This window comes from Peromyscus eremicus, chromosome 17 (assembly GCF_949786415.1).
Source record: "Peromyscus eremicus chromosome 17, PerEre_H2_v1, whole genome shotgun sequence".
In the NCBI taxonomy this organism is placed as follows: domain Eukaryota; kingdom Metazoa; phylum Chordata; class Mammalia; order Rodentia; family Cricetidae; genus Peromyscus; species Peromyscus eremicus.
Genome location: NC_081433.1, coordinates 58,727,384 through 58,751,672, shown reverse-complemented (window position 1 = coordinate 58,751,672; position 24,289 = coordinate 58,727,384). Strand labels below are relative to the sequence as shown.

At 54.3% G+C, this 24,289-nt stretch overlaps 1 protein-coding gene across 2 annotated transcripts in view; it reads right to left on the bottom strand.

Annotated features, from left to right (window-relative positions):
- Myo9b (myosin IXB) overlaps window positions 1-24,289 on the bottom strand; it is a 93,555-nt gene that overhangs the window by 5,407 nt on the left and 63,859 nt on the right. Inside the window, exons 13-31 of one of the 2 annotated variants that reach the window (XR_009374983.1) lie at window positions 24,077-24,281; window positions 23,154-23,235; window positions 21,935-22,024; window positions 18,179-18,218; window positions 16,161-16,283; window positions 15,389-15,469; window positions 14,907-15,017; window positions 13,038-13,160; window positions 10,809-11,125; window positions 9,509-10,375; window positions 8,371-8,431; window positions 7,651-7,772; window positions 4,112-4,239; window positions 3,761-3,936; window positions 2,133-2,231; window positions 1,865-2,038; window positions 1,392-1,433; window positions 878-989; window positions 120-193 (exon numbers count right to left, since the gene is read on the bottom strand). Coding sequence is in view for 1 of the 2 variants with exons in the window: in XM_059244970.1 (XP_059100953.1) it covers window positions 120-193; window positions 878-989; window positions 1,392-1,433; window positions 1,865-2,038; window positions 2,133-2,231; window positions 3,761-3,936; window positions 4,112-4,239; window positions 7,651-7,772; window positions 8,371-8,431; window positions 9,509-10,375; window positions 10,809-11,125; window positions 13,038-13,160; window positions 14,907-15,017; window positions 15,389-15,469; window positions 16,161-16,283; window positions 18,179-18,218; window positions 19,964-20,077; window positions 23,154-23,235; window positions 24,077-24,281 (3,051 nt within the window). In the remaining variant the exon portion in view is untranslated. Of the gene's footprint in view, window positions 1-119; window positions 194-877; window positions 990-1,391; window positions 1,434-1,864; window positions 2,039-2,132; window positions 2,232-3,760; window positions 3,937-4,111; window positions 4,240-7,650; window positions 7,773-8,370; window positions 8,432-9,508; window positions 10,376-10,808; window positions 11,126-13,037; window positions 13,161-14,906; window positions 15,018-15,388; window positions 15,470-16,160; window positions 16,284-18,178; window positions 18,219-19,963; window positions 20,078-21,934; window positions 22,025-23,153; window positions 23,236-24,076; window positions 24,282-24,289 lie in introns of both variants that reach the window. The other variant, XM_059244970.1, reaches the window with a different exon arrangement.

Below are 24,289 nucleotides of genomic sequence, written 5' to 3'. Positions count from 1 at the left end.
CTCAGTACTGGGAATGGACATGTATCCTGCAGGAGAACCAGAGGCCACAGCCCTCCTGCCACGTCCCTGGGAGCCCTGGCTGTAATGTTCTAGAAAGTTCCAGGTTTAAGCATGCTCACCTTCCTCCTTCCCGTGTAGGAGCAGTAGCTCTGAATCTTGTGCACGCATTTTTTGTGGCAGGTCATCTTGCACACTAAGGGGCCAGAGCAGAAGTTACACAGGACCCCAGTTCCTGAGAACACCCACTCACTGTCTGGGGACCTTGACTGCATTCTAAATCACAGCGCTACGCTCTACCCTGAATCCCATAAGATGGGTGGGTAGTAACTGATGGTCAGGAGGGACCTTGGGAACTCAGCCTAACAGTGGCCAAATGATGCTCTTTCTTCAACTACACTGGTCCCCAGACTGTGACGCCAGCTAAAATCTAGGGAGGTGAGACCAGCACTGTCAAGGTGCAGATGCCTGTGTGTGTGTGCTGGGGCCTCCAGCCCTGGGCCCAGAGGGGCTGAAGAGACCCAGGACACCGGGTCAGGAGACCAGTGGGGCCTGGCTTGGCCACGCTCTGGCTGCACAACCAGCCGGCTCTGGGTTGCGTTTGTGTCCTGGCATGCCTTAGCGGAATAGATAGGGTCTGTGAAGTGCTGGAGGGAGACGACAGCTGAAGCCGTGTGAGCAGCACGCGCCACGGCACAGAGGCATGGCCCCCATGACTATCACATGACCTGCCTCTGTGGATGTATGTACGTGCGTGCGTGCATGCGTGAGTGCGTGCATGCGTGCATGTGTTGAGAGGAGCCTTCTGAAGAGTAGGCAGGAAGACAAGGAAGGTGGCAGAGGTAGGGCACCCATGTGGCCAGGCCAGGGTAGGGCTCACCACTGCACAGCAGGGCCTTGTCCATGAGCCAGATGTAGGAGAGACACTGTTCACATGACTGTGGGATGTTCACCTGGTAGCTGGCAAACACATGTCCATTGTGCTCCTGGACCTGGGGTGGGAAGGGGGTGGGAGGGAGGGCTGAATGGGCGCCCTTCATTCTGCTGTCTCAGCAGCAACTCCTTCCCACGGCTCTGAGGCACTGGATCAGGGCTGCACACAATGAACATATGAGCCCGTGTAGACATGCATGCATTCACATACATACGGCTACTCACAGCACGCTCCCCCCACGACTACTCACACTATACACACATACACACACATATACTCATAGCATGCTCACACATACACACACACACACACACACACACACACACACACACACACACGCACGCACACGCACCCACACCCACCCACCCCTACTCACAGCATGTTCCAGCACACATGCACACACACTCACACGAGTATTCTCAGCTCACTCCTGAACACACTCACACACATGACTACTCACAGCACGCTCCTGTTTCCGCTTCTTCTTCTGAGCTTTGCTCTGCTGAGAGAGAGAGAGATTGAGAGAGAGAGAGAGAGAGAGAGAGAGAGAGAGAGAGAGAGAGAGAGAGAGATGAAGCCCATGTGGGGATGACTGGTCAGCCTGACTGTCCCCTAGGAATAGCCCTGTCCCCAGAAAGGAGGTGGGGAGCTTGGGAACACCGTGACCCTCCTCATCTGGTAACATAAGGCACCCTAACACCCACAACCTGCTCAACAGAGCAGCATTGGGGCCATGGCTGGCCAGGGAGATGATGGTGCCATAGCCGGTGGGACTGGGCGGATGAGGATGTGCTAGGGTGGTGGGCAAGGCCGAGAGGGATGTGTGTGACCAAACAGGAGGAGCTGGGCCAGGAAGACGTGTGGGAGGCACAACCAGCTGCTGCACCAGGGGGATCCGGATGGGATGGGGGTTGTGGAGGTGAAGCCACCCACCTTGGTGGGCTCGAAGTCAGTCTTGGTGTAGCTGCGGGTGAACTCATCCAACAGCGACTGGAAGACATTGAGGACCAGGTTGGTGTCCTTCTCCCCACGCTCGGCAGCCAGGTTGTTGACAACAATCTGGTAGTTCTCCATGAGGTCCTTGTAGCCTACATGGATCTTCCCATTCTGTAGGAACATGAGAGGTGTTCCCACGACCCAGACAAGGGGCTGTGGGGTGGGGCTGGGGGAGGTGTGGGCAGCTGGGCTGGGGTCCACGCACAGGCACAGAGTACATGGTCTTAATGTTGCTCCTGAACCGCTCAGTGGCCTCGATGAACAAGCTCTCGATGGGTGTCTTCTGTGAGCGAAGGTCGTTCACCTGCAGGAGAGGGTGGTCAGGGCTGCTCACACTTCATCAGTGCCAGCGATGAGACCCAAGGCAGCTAGAAACCTCTAAACAGAGGACGGACCGGACAGGTAGCTGAGGAGAGCTGGTCCCCAGGTCACCGACACAGGAGTGACCCAGTGTGAGGCTCCTGTCCTACATGGCCATTCTAACCCGAGGGCATCATGCACACAAGCATTTGAAGATGGCGACAGGGTGGGGATGTGTGGGCTTTATAATGCTTGGAGGGAACCAAGGCCTCAGACAGGTGAGGTGCACTGTCCCACTCAGCCAAACTCTAATTCTTCAGAGAGTGTTTTTTTTTTGAATAGTTGTAATCCTCCTGCCTCAGTTTCCCAAGGCCTGTGGCAACTGCAGCTGTGGATTTCAAGCAGGAACAGCAAGATGAAATGCACTGTGCAGCAGAGGCCTGCACACACATGAACATGAACTCCTCAGTACTCCACAGCCCTTTCCCTGAAGCCCTCAGGACAGAACAGTCAGAGTGGAGCATGGTTTCCCCACACACCCAGGAGCAAGACTCACCAATGTTTACAACACAACATTCACCTGGAGTGAGAAAAAGGCAGATGGACACACTGTCCCCCCATGAGACACATGATGGGTTATGCAGGGGAACAGCTGGCTTCAGATTTAGAATTTAGAACTTTCCTTTTTTAATTTTTGGTTTTTCGAGACAGGGTTTCTCTGTGTAGTTTTGGTGCCTGTCCTGGAACTTACTCTGTAGACCAGGCTGGCCTCGAACTCACAGAGATCCGCCTGGCTCTGCCTCCTGAGTGCTGGGATTAAAGGCGTGCGCCACCATAGCCTGGCTAGAGAACTTTCTTAAAATAAAAAAACAAAAAACAAAACAAAACAAAAAAACCCACACATACTTTAGGGGCTAGGGAAATAGCTCATTGGTTAAGAGCACTGGCTGCTCTTCCAGAGGGTCTGGGACAGACGGACAGACAGACAGACAGACACACACACACACACACACACACACATACACAGCAGCTCATAGCCACCTGTAAACTTCAGCTCCAGGGGATTTGATGCCCTCTTCTGGCCTCTGTGGGTACTGCAAGCATGTGGTGCACATGCAAAAACACCCATACTTTTTTTTTAATTTAAAAAAGTTTGTGTGTACATGCATGCACGTCACAGCATGTATAGAGGTCAGAGGATAACCTGTGGGAATTGGTTCTGTCTTCCAATGTGTGGATCGGGGGCATCAAACTCAGGCCATCAGGCTTGGCAGCAAGCACCTTCACCAGCCCTCCTCTGCTTTTTTTCTGTGGACCTATCATGTGCCCAGCTGAATCTTGAGCTCAGCTCCTCCCTGAGTGCTGCAAAGAAGTACCTCCTGTGCTCAGCATCCCTGGGACCTTTTGTATTGTTTAGTCCCAATGCTGGGATTACTTTAATTAATTTAATCCCAGGCCCCAGGGATGAGCAGCCACCTCACTTCGAGGTCTCTAGCCTGGGCGTGGCTAACAACTGGCATCCTGGCGGCTCACCTTATTGAGCAGGAACTCATCCAGAAATTTGAGCTCATTGGCGTTGGTGATCTTGCGGAACACAGACTCACGCCACTTCTCCGACACTGTGATCTGGCCAACCTTGCGGTTTCGGTTCTTTTTCCCTTTCAGGGGCTTTTCGCTGGCAGCATGGCGGTGCTGCTGGGTAGAAAGTGCTGCAGGGGCAGGGACAGCAGGAGGCAAGGTCAGAATGGGCACCCAGGTGCACACCTAGGTCCACAGCCATGATCCCCAGGCCAAGTCCTCACCCAGGACTCAGACACCGTCACTGGGACCTGACAGCTGTGGGCATGGCCAGGCAGCTGATGCTGGAAGTTATGGGGGACCAACCTTCTAGACTCCTCTTCGTGGGGACTTCCTGTGCCGCCTGCCCTCCACTGCCCTCCATCTCCTCCACACCCTCCAGGCTGGGCTTCTTATCCTTGGCTTTGTGTAGGAACAGCCGCTTAAAGGCGGATCTGCAGGAGACAGGTGTTTCTGTTTAACTTTACATTTGTGTTTATGGGTATGCATGTGTCAGTGGGTGTCTGCCATGGGAGTGCAGTGCCTTTGGGGGCCAGAGAAGGGTGTGGGATCCCTCTGGAGTTACAGCTACAGGAGGTGGTGAGTCATCAGACATGGGTGCTGGGAACCCAATTTGTGTCCTCTAGAAGCAGGGCAGGTGCTGTTAACCGATAAACCATCTCTCTAATCCCATTTTTCTTCCTTTCCTTTTTTTTTTTTTTTTTATTTTAAGACAGGGTCTTAGCCGGGCGGTGGTGGCGCACGCCTTTAATCCCAGCACTCGGGAGGCAGAGCCAGGCGGATCTCTGTGAGTTCGAGGTCAGCCTGGACTACCAAGTGAGTCCCAGGAAAGGCGCAAAGCTACACAGAGAAACCCTGTCTCGAAAAACCAAAAAAAAAAAAAAAAAAAAAAAGACAGGGTCTTACTGGGTAGGCTAGGCTGGCCCTGAATGCAGAGACCCCCCCCAGGTGCTAGGACTAAAGGCCTGTGTCACCATGCTCAGCTGTTTTGCTTTGGAGACAGGATCTCTAGGCACCCCAGGGTGGCCTTTGCATCCTTGGCAGCTGGGGTGTGTGTAGCGCCATGCCTCTGCTCTGCATGTTTTGTTTTTTGTTTTTTGTTTTTCAAGACAAGATTTCTCTGTGTAGATCTGGCTGTCCTGGATCTCACGCTATAGACAGGCTGGCTTCAAACTCAAGTAGATCAGCCTGCCTCTGCCTCCCAAGTGCTGGGACTAGAAGCATGCACCACCACACTCGGCTCTGCATGAAGTGTAAGGTCCGAGAAGCAGAAGTTACACACTGAAGACCCTGCACAGGAAGTCATGCTCTCATCGCCAATTTAAAACACAACGGAGGCCAGGCATGGGGCACACACTTGGAACCAGGCAGTGGGACCAGGAGCCAAAAGTCATTCTTGGCTCCCAGGTTTGAAGCCAGCCTGGGCTGCATGGCACTGTGTAAAGGGAGTGGAGAGAAGGGAGGTTTGAGCAGGCTGTGGCAGCTCACACATATCATCCAGCACTTGGGAGGCTGAGGCAGGAGGATTGCCACGCATTTGAGAAATGCTTGGATTACAGAGAAAGACTTGGTCTCAAAACACCCCAAACTGGTAGGTTCTTCTTTTACTGTGTGCCCGCTGCTCTCTTTACAGTGGCTAAACTTCTCTTTCTTAAAAACACAAAGAGAAAACAAAACAAAACAAAACAAAAAAAAACAAAAACCAACTGAAAACTGAACAGGGCCACCTCACAAAGACAGCGGTTCACTGTGGAGTACTGGACGGTGTGTAGCCAGACAGACGGCATCTGTCTGCCTGAGCAGAGGAAGATGCTGCGCAGGGCTCGGCCTGCCCCTCGTTCCTCTAAGGCACATACAGAAGGGTTGGGGAGAAGGCACAGTGGGTAAAGCACTTGCCACCAAGGCTGACAACCTGAAGGAGAGAACCAACTCCAGCAAGTTGTTCTGACCTCCACACACATGCCATGGAACATACATGCATGTGTGCGTGCACACAGACAATATAAATGAAAATAATTTAAAATAAAATAATGAAATGAGTTCTTGCCCTCGATCGATTTCACAGACACAGCATGAGAAGAAAGCCAGAGAAACGAGGACCAACTATTAACAGTGCTGCTGGGTACTGTAGGGGCAGATGGCTGCCCACCAGAAAGTTATCTTGGGCCATTATCTCAGACTCTGACTGGGATCTTGTGCAGGAAAAGTCTTTGTATTTGTGACTAACTGAAGGAATACAGGATGAGATATGAAATAACCAATGCAACACAAATCCAATGCTAAGTATTAGAAGACAAAAGAGAAGAGCCTGAGGGCGTGGCTCAGGGGTGGAGCCCCGCCTAGAATCCCCAGTGAGGTGCTGGGGGCGTGGCTCAGGGGTGGAGCCCCTGCCTAGGATCCCCAGTGAGGGGCTGGGGGCGTGGCTCAGGGGTGAAAGAACCATTCTAGAGAAGTCTAGCAAGGCTGTGTGAGCACAACACCTTCCTGAAGTTGTCAAGGTCTGAGGACCCAACACGGTCCCAGAGGCGGGATAAGGCAGGAGGTCCTTTAAATCTTTGTGTTTTATTTTTTATTTTATTTTTGGTTTTTCGAGACAGTTTTTTTCTGTGTAGTTTTGGTGCTGTCCTGGATCTCACTCTGTAGACCAGGCTGGCCTCGAACTCACAGAGATCCGCCTGGCTCTGCCTCCCAAGTGCTGGGATTAAAGGTGTGTGCCACTGCCGCCCAGAGTGTTTTATTTTTTGAGATAGAGTCTTCATAACCCTGGACAGCTTCGAAATGCAAACAGTGGCCACCCTCCTGCCTCAGCCTCCTCAGGGCTGGGATCACAGGTGTGTCCAACTAAGCCTAGTCAGGATCTGGTTTTGACTTCATTGGGGATAAAAAATGAAGGGCTTGGCATGGTGGTGCATGCTTTTAATCCTAGCACCTGGAAGGTGGAGGCAGATGGATCTCTGTGAGTTCAAGGCCAGCCTGGTCTACAGAGTGAGTTCTAGGGCAGCCAGGGCCACACAAACCCCATCTCAAAATAAATAAATAAACAAACGGAGGTGGCTGGGGAGATGGCTCATGGTAAAGTGCTTGCTCTGCAAGCTTGAGGACCTGGGTTTGGATCAACTGCACCCATGGAGAGCTGGGCTGGGGCACACACATGTGATCCCACTCCTGCGAGTGGGGGATGGTAGATTCTGGAGTTTGCTGGCCAGCTAGCCTAAAGGAATCAATGACCTCCAGGTTCAGTGAGAGACCCCGCCTAAAAAACTAAGATGCAGAGTGTGGTGGTTTGAATGGCCCCACAGGTTCATATATTTGAGTGTTTAGTCACCAGGGTGTGGAACTGTTTGGCAAGGATTAGGAGGTGCGGCCTTGTTGGAAGAGGTGTGTCAGGCCAGGCCCAGTGTCTCTCTGCCTGCTCTAGCGCCAGGCTTGCTGCCTTGACTATGGCACTAAAACCCTTAAACAACATAAGCCAGCCCCAAACTAAATGGTTTCTTGTGTAAGAGTTGCTTTGGTCATGGTTCCCTCACAGCAGTAGAACAGTGACTAAGACAGAGAGGAGTAGAAAAAACACTGACATCAGCTCCTGTCATCCATCTGTGGAACCAGAGCAGATGACCTGGCTGTGGTTTCCTGAGACGTCATTACAACCAAGTGGCCACCCTGGTCCTTGAGGTGGTCCTGAACCAAGTGGGAAGGGTCAGTGGACAGGTGTTCAGTAAGGTTGTCTGGAACTGTGCCTCACGCAATTGCTGAGTCCAAATGTGCCTCATCAATGCAATCAGCTTAAGGGAGCTGTGGCAGGGCCCTGGGCGTCTCTAGAGGGTAAGTATACCCCAATCACTTACTTAGAGTCACCCTGGGAGCCTGGAGACAGGCCTGCATCAGGACCAGCAGACACATCTCCCGACTTCTTCTTGTGGATGGCTGGCTTCTTGGTGCTCGGCTCCCCATCGACTTCAGGTGGATTCTACAAGGGATAGGTGCAGGGAGAGAGCTGGTGAGAGCCACAGCCAGGGCCAAACCTCCCTGTGCCCCACACGCCAAGTCCACTCTGAGTTTTCTATCTTAAAGATTTTATATTTTGGTTTTTGAGACAGGGTCTCTGTGTAGCCCTGATTGTCCTAGAACTCACTCTGTAGCCCAGGCTGGCCTCGAACTCAGAGATCCACCTGCCTCTGCCTCCCAAGCACTGGGATTAAAGGTGTGCGCCACCAGCACCTGGCAAAGTTTTTAAATTTTAATTATGTGTGTGTGTGCAGGAAAGTACACGTGCAGGTGCTCACAGACGTCAGAGGTAGAGCCCCCAGCGATGGAGTTACAGAATGTTGTGAGCCTGACGGGCTAGGAGCATAACTTAGGTCACCTGCAGGAGCAGGCTGCTATGTAACATCCCATGTGGCTGAGGCTGGTGAGTACACAAGACCCTCCTGCCCCTGCCTCTCAGGCACCACAATGACAGGTGTGCCTATCAAGTTCCCTCAGCAGCGTGTGTGTGTGTGTGTGTGTGTGTGTGTGTGTGTGTGTGTGTGTGTGTCTGTCTGTATGTCAGGGTGCTGCAGCTTTACCTGTACCTTGACTGGGCACAGCTTGGAGACATCACTGGTGGAGGAGGAGATGCGCCTCTCTCTGTGAGACCACAGACCACAGAGTTACTGACAGGCACCACGCAGAGGGTCCCAGTGCAGTGGCTCCCACTTGGTGGGGTTGCCCTCGTCCATCCCAGCAAACATCCACAGAGCAGACAGATAGGAGAGCTATCCCCACTGCTTCCACCCATCCCTGTTCCATCCATCCTCCCACACATCCACCTGCTCATCACCCATCACCTCGGGACCTAGCCATCTCACAATCCGTCCACCAATCAATCTGTTCTTCCATGTAACCATCTTTCCAGCACCTACCTATCCACTAGTCCATTCCTCTTTCTATGTGACCCATCATCTGTTGACCTGCTCACCTGTCAAATCCATCTACCCATCTATCCTCCATCCACCTACCACTGACCTGACAAGCTACTGGCACGGAATGGGAGGGGCCAGTGATAACATTCAACATTCTGATACAGGGTATCCCCACAATCAACTCCCGGCCTCAATCCAACAGTACCCCAGTCAAGAAGTCCTGTGTAGGGTTAGGGATTTGGGGATTTAGCTCAGTGGCACAGCCCTGGGTTCGATCCTCAGCTCAAAAAAAAAAAAAAAAAAAAAAAAGAAGTCCTGTGTAGGTGGCCTGCCTCCAACTCCACACTCCCTTCCTCCAGCCCAGCCCAGGTCCCAGGGGCTAGAGATGTGTCCCTGAGATATCAGCTCACACAGATGCAGGCAGAGGTACCTGCCTCTTATCCTCTAAGTCATGGGTGAAATTCTGTGAGCTGCAGTCATGGAAGGGGAAACAGACCCATGGGTCAGGGAGGGAAGGAAGACCCACAGAGGCCTGGTTTCTACAGCCAGTCCTGTTACAGACTGCCTGGCAGGTGCATTATTTTTGTAGTGCTGGGGTTGGCTAGGGCCTGGTGCATGCTCAGTGAGCTCCTTGTCAAACCTTACTCCAGCCCGAATGCTGACCTGCTCCTGCCCCTTGCTCTCCACTCCACAGGGCACATCCCTGACTGGCAAGCACAGTCACACGTGTTTATGGCCCTGGGGCTCTGAGCTGGTGCTGCCCACCCTGGTGCCCTCAGCCCTGCACAGTGGGTAGGCTTACTCTGTTGGAGTCAGGGCCGTCTCTGCAGCCCGGTACTTCTCACTCAGGTCCAGGGATTGGCTCAGCATGGCACCGGTGCCACCAGTGGCTATCAGCTTCTTGCCTCGCCATATCTCCACGGCGGTGGCCAGCCGCTCTGTGTCCTGGTGTTGGTACCGCTGAATCTGGGTGGAGCCACTGGGACTCTCGGGCTTGTCCTGAGCCTTGGGGCTGTTCCCACCCTTGGCCCTATCCTTGGGGGACTCAGGGGTGCTGCTGGGGACCACTGGGGTGACCCTAGTGTCTAGGGCCAGACTAGTGGGCCGCTGCACAGGACCAGGGCTCCCAGGTGGGGCTCCCACAACCTGCACCTGCTTTAGGGGAGAGCAGGCTGTGGCCTCAGTCCATGCCCCTGAGGGTGGTCCATCTTCCCTGTGTCCCTTTGTGTCCTCAGGGAAGCTCTCCCTTGTTTCCAGGCTGGCTCTTCTGGAAGGCTCTCTGAGGGTGATGCTCTCCTCCTTGCAGGACTGGATGTGTTTGTTCTGCAGCTCAACGTGTTCCAACCCTCGCTGCCGCCGTGACTCTCGCTTCTCCCGGCTGCTAGGGACTTTCTCATGGCTTTCAGCTGGCACTGTTTTTTGGGCTGGGGCCCCCTTGTCCAGGCTGGGAGCCTCCTTCTGAGGTGAGGACGTGCCAGCTGGGGACCTGTCACTCATCCGGGTTTCAGCCTCCACGCCCAGACTCTCGAGCTCCCCAGTCTGCCCCACTGGCTGCTCAGACAGCTGTTCCACGGTGGCCACAGGGCCCAGGCTGCCCGCTGATGTCTCTGCTGCGGCTTCTCTGGCTTGCTCCTCTGCCTTCCGCTTCTCCGACATCATCTGGCTGAAGCTAATAGGAAGGAAAGTGTGACGCAGTGTCTGAGGTAAACACCTGAGTGACTTCTGGAGCTCAGAGGGCTGAGCTTTACTAGGCCCCACCTGCAGAGACCCAGCCAACATCCACTGGGAAGTGGTGGTCTCCCAACCAGCAGGGCTGGATGCTCCGGATGGGTGCACCGGAGAGAGAGGCATTTTGAGTTGGTGCCTGTAGCCCCTCCACCAGGCCTGCATCACCTCTTCTGGGTGGCAGGTAAGGAAGCAGCCTTCTTCCTCATGCGCTTACAATGGCTTGTTTGTAGCCAGGCCTTCCCCACCTCCTTGCACCCTACCTGAGGCCCCCAGTTCTATCCTGAGGCTGGGTGCTAGTGATCTGGGGCAGTTCTTCAGGGAGTGATCCCCGGGCTTTTAGAGTGCTCCCAGGTTGGAATCTCTGCTCTACTCACCTCCTGCGCTGCAGATGGCCACGACAGAGGCTCTGGAGGCGGATGATACGACGCCTCTGCTGGTGGTAGGCCCGACGTTGCAGGTAGCCCCTCCAAACGGCCTGCAGGTACACAGCAGCCTGCGTCCTCTCCAGAGCTCGGCGCACGCGGTATGACCGCCAGCAGGCCTGGATGGCCAGGGTAGCATGCTTCATCTGCAGGAAGTGCCTGCGCTCCAGCACCATACGGAACCAGCTCTGCAGCAGCAGGATCCTGCGCAGGACCTCACCATGCAACCTCTCCTGCAGGGCCTGCCGCTCTGTCTCCTTCAGGAAGACCTGTGGGCAGGGGCATGGGTAGGTCACCTGCAGAGCCTGTGCAGCAGGGGCCATGCAGCCACCCAAGTCAGGAGTGACAGCTGTAGCTTCAGTGACCTGAGACTATGCCGCTTTTGCCAAACAGGTTCTCGTGTAGCCCAGGCTGGCCACAAACTCACCATGTAGCCAAGGCTGGCCTTGCACCCCTGATCTTCCTGACTACTTAGGTGTGCTCACCAGCAGACACAGGGATTGTTTAATATATGGAAGCAGAATTCACACGGCATAGCATTCACCACTGTGTGTGCACAGGCCAGAGGCCAACACCAGGCAACTTCCATACCTTATGTTTGGAGACAGGGTCTTACTGAACCTGAAGGCCCACCATACTGGGATTACAGGCATGAGCCACACTGCCAGTTTTTAAGTAGGGGCTGGGAATCCCAACTCAGGTCCTCATCCTTGCATGGCAAGAGCATACTAACTGAGTCATCTCCCCAGCCCTTTCTCTTTGCTGTTTTGAGACAAGGTCTTGCTATGTAACCCAGGCTGGCCAGGAGCTCACAATTTTGTTTCAACCATCCAAATGCTGGGATGACAGGCATGTGCCAGTTCCGACACTTCATGTCAATGGGATCATACAGCCAACAGTGCTGTGGGATGTTCTGTATGGCAAATGTGTTGCTGATTGGTCAATAAATAAAACACTGATTGGCCATTGGCTAGGCAGGAAGTGTAGGCGGGACAAGGAGGAGAATAAAGCTGGGAAGTGGAAGGCTGAGTCAGAGACACTGCCAGCCGCCATGATGACAAACAGCATGTGAAGATGCCGGTAAGCCACGAGCCATGTGGCAGGGTATAGATTTATGGAAATGGATTAATTTAAGCTGTAAGAACAGTTAGCAAGAAGCCTGCCACGGCCATACAGTTTGTAAGCAATATAAGTCTCTGTGTTTAACTTGGTCAGGTCTGAGCGGCTGTGGGACTGGCAGGTGTCAGAGATTTGTCCTGACTGTGGGCCAGGCGGGAAAACTCCATCTACAGCCTTTTATGTATGGCTTCTATCACTCAACTTGTCTCCTAGTTCATGTTATAGTATGCTGGAGTTTTGTTCCTTTTTGTGGACAGGCCACTTTCTGCTTACCCAGTGTGATGGGCATTTGGGCTGTGTACACTTTCTGAGGGTCGTGTCTAGACTAAACATGGTGTTCGAGTGTTTCTGGGAACATTTGGTTTCAGTTCTCTTGGGCAGACACCCAAGAGTAGAACTGCTGGGTCCCCAGATGACAGTCTGGGGCTGGAACTGTCAGAGACCTGACTGCAACTGTGCAGCAAGGACAGCTGAGTGATGCTGAATGACAGCCACCAGCACACTCTCTGAGACTTGAGATGGTATCTGAAGGGGAGACACAAGAAAGGGAGTGGGCCTCATGCCGACCTATGGTCTGGATGTGCCTCATCCCTCAGCATTCTTGTTTTGGAAGCTTGGGTCAATGTGTGACCCTGAGCTGAGGGACCTTCAGGAGGTGAGTCCCAGTGGAGGGAGGTGTCATCTCCATTGGTGCCGGGGAAGAGATTAAATGTGGTTCTCATGAGACTTGCTGGCTCTTTGTAGACTGAGTGGGTCTGGTAGAGCTAGCCTGGGTCCTGGCCGTCTCCCCACTTCCTGTCTTGTCATGTGATCCTTCCCACGTGTCCCCCCCCATCTTCTGATGTTAACTGGAGTGAAGGAAAAAGTGGCTCCCGGCTCTCCAGCTCCCAGAACAGGGAGTTCCAGAGACTCTGCGCTAAGCCCTCAGCCTGGTATGCCGTCCTCGTGACAGAGAGCTTCACTGCCCAGACCCTTCAGAGCAGTGTGGGGTACTGAGGCAAGTGTGAGGTGCTGCGTGGGTGCAGTGGGTGTTGAATGGCGGCCGAGGGTGGCAAAACTCACCTTCGTCTTCCCGATCTGGTAGTTCCGGCCATCTACCTGCAGCTTCCCCAGCAGGGCAGCGATGGCCTCCCTGCAGGGCTGCACATCCTTGGGCAGCAGGACCTGGAACTGCTCCGTGAAGTCCTGGCATGTGGTAGGGAAGGACAGTGTAAGCACCTTGGAGGCTGCAGTCACTTCCTGGGCAGGGCCACGTTCCCCCTCTTGTGTGTTTTGGTGCTAAGGCACCGGGGACCATGTGGGTGGGCACAGCTGGGATGGACCTCAGGCCCCACGAATGCTCAGCCCCACCCCACCCCCAAACTTACTTTCTGAAGCTCAAACTTGGTTTTCTTTTTGTTGAAGACCTATCTTTAAATTCGTGTGTGAATGTGTGTGTGTACAATGCTCATGGAGGGCAGGAGAGGGGATCAGCTTCCATGGCGTGGATGTCACAGGCGGTTATGAGCCACCATATGTGGAGGCACAGATCCCAACTCAGGTCCTCTGCAAGCCCAGTCTGCCTCTCACTGCTGAGCCATCTCTCCAGCTCTCAGGTGGTTTTCCTGTGGTTGTTACTCACTGGAAGCTGTGCGCCAGTGACTACAGCAGACTTGGTGTGACAGTGAGAGAACAGACGTGTCTGCACACCTGTACCCAGTTGGTGGAACCGTTTGGAAAGGACTCGGAGGTGTGGCCTTATTGGAGGAGGTGTGTCATGAGTGTGGGCTCTCTGCCATTCCTGATGACACATGTTCACACTACCACCACAGACTAATAACCCTCTGACCCTGAGCCCAGTTCAACACTGTTTTTTATACGCTGGCTTGGTCATGATGTTTATCATAGAAACAGAAATGTGACTATGACAGAGCCTGTAAAGCAGGTCTCAAGTTAATGGAGATACAGAATAGAGTACTTTATTATCGCTTTTTTCCATTTTCATGTGTGTATCATGTTTTTGCATGTGTGTGTGCATCCAAGGGCAAGTAGAGACCTGAGACTGTTGTAGGGAGCCATGCTCCCTGGCTTGCCCACCTTATTCTCTGAGGCAGGACCACTCAGTCAAACCCAGAGCTCACAGATCCAGCTCGTCTCAATAGCTACGTTACTCTGGGATCCCCCATCTGGGCTTTCTGAGGCTGGACTTGCAGGTAAGCCAGGGTTCTATGGGTTCAGAGACTCTGTACTTCAGCACTCACCCACCAAGCCTCTCCCAGCCCCTGGGTGGCGCATTTTAGTGGTGGAAGTGGCACTGTCCTGGCACACTGCAGGGCTGACTGTGCTAGAACCTGGGGCCGGGCACACGCTCATCCACTGACACCCCCCCCCCCACTAGGTCTTCTTGTTTTGTTTTGATAGTCTCTTTTGCATCCCAGGCTGGCCTGGACATCACAGCGAGCCTCCTGCCTGCCTTCTTTTGAAATTTGAGGTGAAAGATATGAGATGTCATGTCCACGTGTTTTAAGTAAACGAAGGCTGAGGAAGGGTCCAGTCTGTTTCTGGGCACTCACAGCAGTGTTACAATTGCTGTCACCGGGGCAGGTGAGGTAGTAAGGCTCAGTAGGTAAGGAGCTGGTAGACAAGGCTGACAACCTGAGTTCAAGATGCAGGACCCACAAGGTGGGAGGAGAGAGCCAATTCCTACAAGTCCTTTGACCTCCAAAAACGTGCTATCATGCATGTATGTGTGCATACACATACACAAAACAAGTATGAACAAATCAACCACGACATGTCAAAACACCAGGCCAGAAGATGCTCAGCCAAGGCACCTGCAGGCCACTGCCAGGATGGTGTCAGCTCACGGATCTTTCCAGATTCGGTTGCAAAAGCCAGGTCTACTGTGGAGACCTTCCCACAGGGCAGAGGGAGCAGGTGGGGGTGGCCTACCTGGAAAGTGTACTTGGCGCTGTAGCCGGAGCGCCGGATACGCACAGTCTCCAGCATGCCTGTGTAGCGCAGCTGCTGCAGGACCAGCTCGTCATCAAAGCAGAGCTCCTTCTGCAAAGGCATGGAGTGAGTGCTCAGGGGCTCTGCAGGACGCAATGTGGACTGTCTTCCCCGAGCCCAGCTCAGAAGCTGGCTGCCCCTGGAGGTTAAAGCTTTTTCTGCCCCGAACCTTTCTTCTTCTTTTCTTTTTTGAGGCAGGGTCTCATGTAGGCCAGGCTACCCTATACTCTTTATGTAGCCAAGGATGATCTTCAACTTTGGATTCTCCAACCTCCACATCCTCAGTGCTGGGACGGCAGGCATGCACCCCACCTGGCTCGCATGGTGCTGTGATGGACCCTGGGGCTTCTTGCTGGACAAGTGCTCTACCCATTGAGTGCCAGCCCAGTCCTGCCCCCCCGTACTCTGCGACCCCCACTTACCTTCTCGGCATTGGAGCGAATGCAGCGGATGAAGAAGGGCTCAGCCTTGCCTAGAGCCTCCAACAGCTTGTTAAGAGATGTCTGCAGGAAGAGGGAATGCAAATGGAGCTGCTGACCAGGTACAGGGATCAGCGGGAGAGGACAGGACACCACTGTTGCGTGGAGGGGCACATCTGGGCTGCTGTGTGTCATATATGCAGGGAGCCAACCAAAGTCTCTGCTTGCTGCCCCAGCTGTGGGGATCCCTATGGCTGACCAAAGACTCTTTTGGGGCCACACCACTGCCGTCTTTGCAGGGGTGGAGCAGATGAGTCAGGCCCCAGTGGTTGGCCTTGGAGGGAGCATGAAGGTGGCTGCTGTGCCCCCTTCCCTCTCTTTCTGCTTCTCAGAGCTGGGGCTGAACTCAGTCCTTGCACATGCCAGGCAGGCGCCTACCCCTGAGCTACATCTCAGCTTACAGATCTGTGGAAAGGCCCTGGGCTCCATCCCAGCATCACAATAAAAACGATTTAGCACACACCTGGGGAGACTATCCGAGGCCAACTTGGAGGACAGGAGACCCTGTCCCAACAAACAAACAAACAACAAAGTACTATCTCTGAGTTTGCTGGAAGCCAGGGGAAAAAAGAATTATGACAGCCATGGTGACTGACTTGCTAAGTAATGACTTCCTTTTACTCTCCGTGATCTTCAGTGATTCTGTACCTAGGGCACGTCCCTAACACCAGAACCTGTAAGCACATTAGGAGGCATGGACAGCGGCCACCCCCACCTGGAACTGCGCACTGATGCTGGGCGGCTTCTTCTTCTTGTGCAGGTGCAGCAGCGACTTGGTGGTGCGGTCGTGCAGCGTCATGCCGATGATCAGCCGTAGGGACTTGGAGTCCAGGAGGTTCTAGGACAGACACACAGGTTGGGCCTGCTCGCCATGGCCAACAGGGGCACCGGCTCCTGGGTGAGCACACCCTCTCCCTCCACATCCCTCACCCTGAGGACAGGGGCTGGGACTCAGTCCTTTCTGCCTATGCCAGGAGCTTCGTGAGCTCAAGGCCGTCGGACCTCAACGCCAGCATGAGATGGTGATAGACAGGAGGACCACACTTCCTCTAGCTGTGGGTGAGACTACGGGGCCTGTCTAGACAGAGCTCTGTGAGTATCTGAAGCCACACGGCTCCCAGCACATGCAGATTCCTCGCCTGTGACTGCAATGGTCCAGCACACCAAACTGAAACCAACATGCTTTCAAGTCTGCGGTGAGTTTTTCCCCCTAAAGTCTCATGTGGCCCAGGCTGGCCTTGAACTCCTTACCCGTCTCCACCTCCCAACTGCTGTAAGGACTGGCACGTATCACTACCCCTGGACTTTACTTTTCATTTATGGAAACAGAATTTTGCTCTGTAGCATCACCTGCAACTCATAATTCCCCTGCCTCATACCTCACTAGCAGAATGACATGCATGCATCACTATAGACAGCCAATCTTCTACTTAAAAAAAAAAAAAAAACTTATTTTTTAAAAAGTTTATTGTATGTGTGCCTGTGGAGGTCAGAGAACAATGTGCAGGAGTCAGTTCTCTCCTTCCATCATGTGGGTCCTGGGGATCAAACTCAAGTGCTCAGACTTGACATCTCATCAGCTCCATCCGACAGTTTAACACACACAATTTACTAGTGACGTTGTATCAGATCACTTTAAGGCTATGAGTCTAAGGAGGAAAAGGAACACACTCCATATTGAGACAGCCTTTCACCCTGACACCTCACTGTATGCATGTAAATGTTCAGAATGCTTAAGAACACTCCAGAATCCCAGTGGCTACTGGTGTGCAGAATTCTGGACAAGAACTACTGACCTTATTAAAAAGCGAAAACAACAACACCCCCCACCACCACCACCACCTGTGAGCTCTTCACGGCTGTAGGCCTCACTGGCGTGGTCTCCAGGGTGTGGACAAGTGTGTGTCTGTACAAGAGTCCAGTGCAGCACACACAGTACAGTGTCGTGCACAGTGCAGTCACTGTCAGGGCCTGTGGCAGGGTGAGCCTGTGCTCTGGAGACAGAGGACTGCCTGCACACCAGTGGTACTGAGAACGTTCCACTGTGAACCCGAGAGGAGACCAAGAGTCTGCAGAGCACTCAGGCCTGCCCTGTCCTGCTGAGGAGCCTCACAGGCAACACCTGACTCATGCTGGGTAAGGATTAGCCCAGTGGCTTGTGGGACCCTTCAGGGGTCCAGCTGGATCACTAGAAGGGTAGATTTGAGATGAGCCAGGCTCTTTCTTTCCTGAGAGTGACCTCAGTTCCTTCTGGGCAAATGATCTCATTGCAGGCCCTACTCTGCAAGACAACTGCAAGCCAGGTCTGATTTCTGTGCTGGGAACACAGAGACTGATAAAGGCTAAGCAGGGGGTTGCATCCCAGCCCCTCATTGGGGGATTCTAGGCAGGGGCTCCACCCCTGAGCCACGCCCCCAGCCCCTCACTGGGGATTCTAGGCGGGGCTCTACCCCTGAGCCACGCCCCCAGCCCCTCACTGGGGATTCTAGGCGGGGCTCCACCCCTGACCACACCCCCAGCCCCTCACTGGGGATTCTAGGCGGGGCTCCACCCCTGAGCTTCACTCCCTGATACAGCTTTGTATTAGAGGGAGAGTTAGCTGGACGGGTGAGAAGAAGGCATGAAAGAGGTTCCAGAAGCTCAGTGTCTCTCTCTCCCACCTCCCTGTCTCAGAACTTGAGAAAGGTGCTCTCAAGCCGCGTGTGATGGTGCCGTCTGCCCGTGCGGGTTTACCTTTGGAATGATCTGCTTTTGTTTGATACCTTTACTCTTCCTGTCAAAATATTAAAAACGGTGTGAATGTGAGGGACAGGGCTGGGGGTTGTGTTAGTTCAGCAAGCCACGCCTTGCGGGTTAGATCCAGAGAGAGACAGAGAGAGAGAGGACAAGTGCAGCAAGGTCGCCACCGACTCCCCAGACACCCTCGGGCTCCTGCCTTCCACACTGCAGATCTGTCCCATCTGAGTGCAGACCATGCTGGAGACTCCAGGTCTGTATGCGGCAGTGAGGAAGTGAACCAGCAGCCATGCACACAGCACCGAGGCCCCGAGCTGGCCTGATGCGCTAAGCGACTCCGCTATGTCAACTCTCCACTGGTGGGGCAGACTTGCCCTGCAAAGAACAATGGCCTGGGGGGCTCCTCACCTGATCATTTTAAGGGCATTGATTAGTTTGTCATGCTGGGTATGGAACCCAGGGCCTTCTTCATACTGAGATGTCCCTCCTCTGAGCCACATCCCAGCTCCAGGATGCCAATGGTGGAAAGGAACCTGGAAGCCCAATCCATGGCCCAGGGGCTGGCAATCAGCTTTTTTTCTTGAGACTCAGGGTCTCATGTAGCCCAGGCTGGCCTGTACTTGCTATGTAGCTGAGGATAAACCTGAACTCCTGATCTTCCTGCCTCCACCATCCCAGTGCTAGGATGATAGCAAGCAGTATCATCTTTTTTTTTTTTTTTTTTTTTTTCAAATTAAGACAGGTTAACCTCAAACTCATAATCCTCCTGCCTCCGCCTTTTTCATGCTGAGTGTATGCTTGGGCAAGTGCCACAGTGCCTGGGTGTGACGTGGAAAAACTAGAGCACACAAGAACCCTGCTCACTGTGCACATGGCCATGAGCTGCTGTGTGCTCCCATGCCTCAGGACTGGGATGCTCACCCAGCCTCTGTCCCTGAGCCACATCCAGTCCTCAACTGCATCTCAATTAATTTGGGTTAAAAGAAAGTAACAGAGAAACATATGCAAAAATCATTTTTGGATACGGTGGCACATGCCTGGAGCCCCAGCTGCTCCCAGAGCTGAGGCAGGAGGATCTTTGAAGATTTCTTTTTAAGTATGTGTGCACACGAGTGCAGTGTCCATGGAGGCTAGATGAGGGCTCCTCAAGACGGACTTCCATTTGAGTTACCCAACACGGGTGCCAGGAGCTGAAGTCTGGCCCATCGCTAGAGCAACAAGCATTGGAGGAGGACCCTTGAACCCAGAGGTTGGAGGCCAGCTTGGGCAACATGGTGAGACCCTGGCTCGGGTGGGATGGGGAGAAGCACCAAAAGTCGGGCTCCTCATGGGCACAAGCACTGTTCCCAACCAGTCTGTGGCTGGTGACTGTGGGTGCCCTGACAGGCCCGCACAATAGGGGCTGAAGAACTGTCACCCCATTTTGCAGGGGATGCTGAACCCCAAGGAACTTAGTGAAATGTGGGCAGGGGTGGGTTGGGACCCAGGCCTACAGACCCTGGCCCCTGGCTTCACATGGTCCTTGCTCCCAAGGCTTCCTAACAAGGTCACAGCAGGAAAGGCCAGGCGGGGAAGCTTGTGCTCTGCAAGCTGGCCAGGGTGGAGAGGGTCAGGGTCAGAGGGAGACCTCCTCACGGAAGGAGCATTAAGGCTGGTCAGCAATGGCTGGCTGAGAACTGAACTGGAAGGCAGTGGGGGGGGGGGGAACTGTTAGTGGCTGTTTGACAGGTGGGAGACGTTGGCAGAGGTGGCTGCTGCACTTGGAGGAGCTGGGGGACTCACAGGAAGAAGGTGCGGGGCTTCTGGAGCCGACTGAGGGACTGAAGAAGCCTCCGCGGGTCCTCGCCCTGCCATGGCAATCCTTTGAGGCTCTTGATGATTTGGTTATGCATATCGCTAAGGACCAGAAGGGGACCCGGTGACAGAAAGAAGAACAGTTAGAGCGTGGCCCGCCACCTGGGGCCCCCAATGCCCATCAGGGTGTCCTCAGGCCACAGGAGACAAAACATGCATCTGAGGAAGGGGTGCACAGACAGGTGGGTGACCACTGTGTCTTTCCAGAAGGAGGGAACTGGGCCAGAAACAGCCACTGTCCCTGAGCTCAGGGATGAACCATGGGCTTATGACAGGACCCTGGCTGGTCTGGATCTTGATACTCAGAACAGGCTGACCTTGAACTCACAGAATCAGCATCTGTTTGCCCAGGTTTTCTTGTTTTTTAAGAATTTCATTTGTGTGTGTGTGTGTGTGTGTGTGTGTGTGTGTGTGTGCGCGCGTGCGCGTGCGTGTGTGTGTAGGTGCTCTAGAGGCCAGAGGTAGTGCTGGGTGCCTCAGACCTGGAGTGACAGGGATTTGTGAGTAGCCCACGTGGGTGCTCTCAACGGCAGGGTTTTATTTACACCTGGGGGACGGGGTGTATGCCACAGCCTGTGGAGGTCAGAGGACAGCTCCAAGTAGCCAGTTCTTTCCTTCCATCGCATGGCTGACTTGGAGATCAAACTCAAGGCCATCGGGAGGGCAGCAGGTGCCCTTCCCTGTGAGCTGTCCAGCAGGCGGCTTCTGTATTTATAAGTCATTTGTATAAAACTGCCCTGGTGCCTGGTACTTCTCAGCTGGTGGCTACATTGCCTCCTTCTAGCCCCAGGGGACCAACCTGTGTCCAGGCATGCATGGGGACATTCTTCCTGGGGTTTGGCACTTTTGGCACCTGGCAAATGGCAGCTAGAGACAATGTCCAACACCCTTTAGGACACAGGTGACCCTCACTGCAGGGACAGGGCTAAGGTTAAGAACCTATCTGAAGAGGATCGACTTTCTAAAAAATTTATTTTATTTTTAACTATGTGTGTATGTATGTAGATATGTGTGGAGTTGGGCACATGAGTGCAGTGCCCACAAACGCCAGAAGAGGGCGCCAGACTTCATGGTGCAGGAATTACAGGTGGTTGTGAGCTGGCCTAGGAGAGTACTGGCAGCTGGGTCCTCTGAGGACACTGAACTCCTTCTGCAGCAGTTAGAGCGTGCACACTTGTGCCAGGATGGTGTCCAAGGCCCCTGCAAACCGGGCAGCGGAGTCCTGCCCTGGCTCTTACTTGTTATTCAGTATTAACTTACGTGTGTGTGTGTGTGTGTGTGTGTGTGTGTGTGTGTGTGTGTCTGAGGGTGTGTGCATGTTTGTGTGTGTGTGTGTGTGTGTCTGTGTGTCTGAGGATGCGTGCATGTTTGTGTGTGTGTATGTGTGTGTGTGTGTGTGTGTGTCTGTGTGTCTGAGGGTATGTGCATGCGTGTGTGTGTGTCTGTCTGAGGGTGCATGTGTGTGTGTGTGTGTTGGTTTTCCCCACCACGTGGATTCTAGGGTTCAACCCAATGTGGGCAGTCTGGTGGCACCTGTACGCAGCAGGCCGAGCCTCACTGCAGCCGTTCTAAAAGCATGTTTAGGCTCTGAAGGTTGGCCTGAAGGAGCCCCTGTGTGCAGCCCCGTACTGTGACACATGCACCATGCCTCGTGCCCGGATGGACGCCACACTTACCTCTGCTCCCTCGCTCTCCAGGGAGGCACAAGAGCAAAAACAACACGGTGACAAGGGTTAATGGGTCCTTCTACTTCCTACATGGCCTTCCTGTCTAGAGTGCTCAGAGCAGTGGCCACGGCTTCCCCGGAAGGACGCTGCTCTGAGCTCCCAGACGGCGGCGGCGGGCGGCCCTGGCCTGTGCCTCCCTGGTCTTGCGTGCGAAGGCCTGGCTGCTACTTACTTCCTGCTCTCATAGAAAGCCATGATGTCCTCAAAAGCGTTAACATCCAACTCCTCAGAGCGGTCAAAGGAGAAATCTAGCCCTGCACAGCTGCAAGGGAGAAGCTCAGTGAACTGGCGGACGCGCAGCCCCGACACAGCTTGACTAGGCATGGGCCACTCGCTCACAGGGAGAAACAGCAAGCGGGTGGGGGCATCGCCTCTACTCGGGCCTCTGGACAAAAAGTTAACTCCTGGTTGGGTTCAGGGCCGTGCTACACCGTTCAGGCTGGTCTCAGTCACAGCCTGCTCTTCAGGATACTACTGCACAGCTAGGCTGACAGATGTGCACCAGCACGCCTGCCCCGACAGTTCCTGTCTCCACGGAGCCTGCCTGGCTCTCAGGCTGCTGGGACACTGCTTTCCTGACCTTCAACTGCTGGGCAGCTGTCAAGCATGGGTGACCTGCCACATCCCAGGAGCCCCCACTCTTTTGGTCAGCATAGCAAGGTGAACCCAGAGCCTCATTTGTGCTAGGCAAGTACCACAACACAGAGGTGTACCCCCAACCCTTTTATGGTCACCAGGATCTCACTCTGTAGCCCAGGTTAGCCTTGGTCTCGCAATTCTTCTACCTCAGTCTCCCAATAGCTGCAAGCACAGGCCAGTACCCCAACCCAGCTCATATGCACTTTTATACCATCCTGAAGCCAAGGGGAAGGCTTAGCTCTCTGCCCAGGCTCACAAATTCCTCCCACTCAGAAGGGAAAACTCAGCAGAAGGTACTGTGGGGTCCAGAGTGGGATGAGAGAAGAACCATCCCTGCACACCCAAGCCCTGGGGACAGAATGCAGGCTTCTCTCAGGCTCAGAAGCCCAGCATTCTACAACGAAGCCACGCCCTCAGAGTGGGAGACTCTCTCATCAGTGTGTCACTCTGCAGCTGCAAAGACCCCTAGCACACACACACCTGCCCCTCAGTCTCCCAGGCCAGGGAACCAAAAAGCATCCTCTGTGCTGACCTCCCCACTTCCTGCCCAGAGCAGACGCTGTCCCAGGGCCTGCCTTCTGGGGCAGGTCTTTCTGCAAGGGTCTTTCTGTTCTGGGTCTTTGAGTCCACTCAGCTGCTTGGGAGCTTACTCAGGGCCACAAGGACCCTGGTGGATAGTAAAGGGTTCCACAGTTGTGTAAACAATGACACCTCACAGGGCTATCATGGGAACAAACTGAAGTCTCGCTCACCGGTACAGTTTTTCCGAAGGGGTGTTGGCTCCTCTTGGTAGCTCTTCCGTGTGACTTCGAGTGCCAGGGCTACTTATTCCTGCTGGAGATACAGAGTGCACACTGTTTGGCAGGGTTTCCCACAGCACGAAGGCTATTACTTTTGTGGAGTAAGCAGTCAATTCTTTTTCTTTCTTTTGAGGAAATGGGAATTGAACCCAAGACCATGTACATGCTATGTAAGCAGTCTATCCAAACCATGTCCCAGCCCCTCACTGGGGGACTCTTGACAGGGGCTCCACCTGAGCCATGCCCCCAGCCCCTCACTGGGGATTCTAGACAAGGGCTCCACCCCTGAGCCACGCCCCCAGCCCCTCACTGGGGATTCTAGACAGGGGCTCCACCCCTGAGCCACGCCCCCAGCCCCTCACTGGGGATTCTAGGCTCCACCCCTGAGCCACGCCCCCAGCCCCTCACTGGGGATTCTAGACAAGGGCTCCACCCCTGAGCCACGCCCCCAGCCCCTCACTGGGGATTCTAGGCAGGGGCTCCACCTGAGCCACGCCCCCAGCCCCTCACTGGGGATTCTAGGCGGGGCTCCACCCCTGAGCCACGCCCCCAGCCCCTCACTGGAGATTCTAGGCGGGGCTCCACCTGAGCCACGCCCCCAGCCCCTCACTGGGGGGTTCTAGGCGGGTCTCCACCCTGAGCCACGCCCCCAGCCCCTCACTGGGGTTCTAGGGAGGGGTAATACTGCTGAGCCCTCAGCCCTCTTTAGTCCTAAAGACAGACTCATTACCTTTTTCACTCTGGCCCCGAAGTCATGATTTTCTGACTGCCTCCCAAACAGCCATGCCCAGATTTAGAATGGGCTGTAACTGTTTGTCAAGCATGTTGCTTGCTCCCAGGGAGGACGCCAGGGAGGGCAGCCCTTCAGCCCCTACCTGCTGCCTTCTCAGCTCTCTCGGCACGCAGGCGCCCGGCCTCCCGAAGCACAGCCATGGCCCTGATGGCAGCCCGCAGCACAGCCCAGCGGAACACGGCCACTGGGTCCATGCCGATGAGCTGGCGCACATAGGAGCTGTCACTGCCCCGCAGCAGTGCCACGATGTCGGGCCGCATGTAGTCCATGTTCTTCTCCCGGAAGTCCTGGGGAG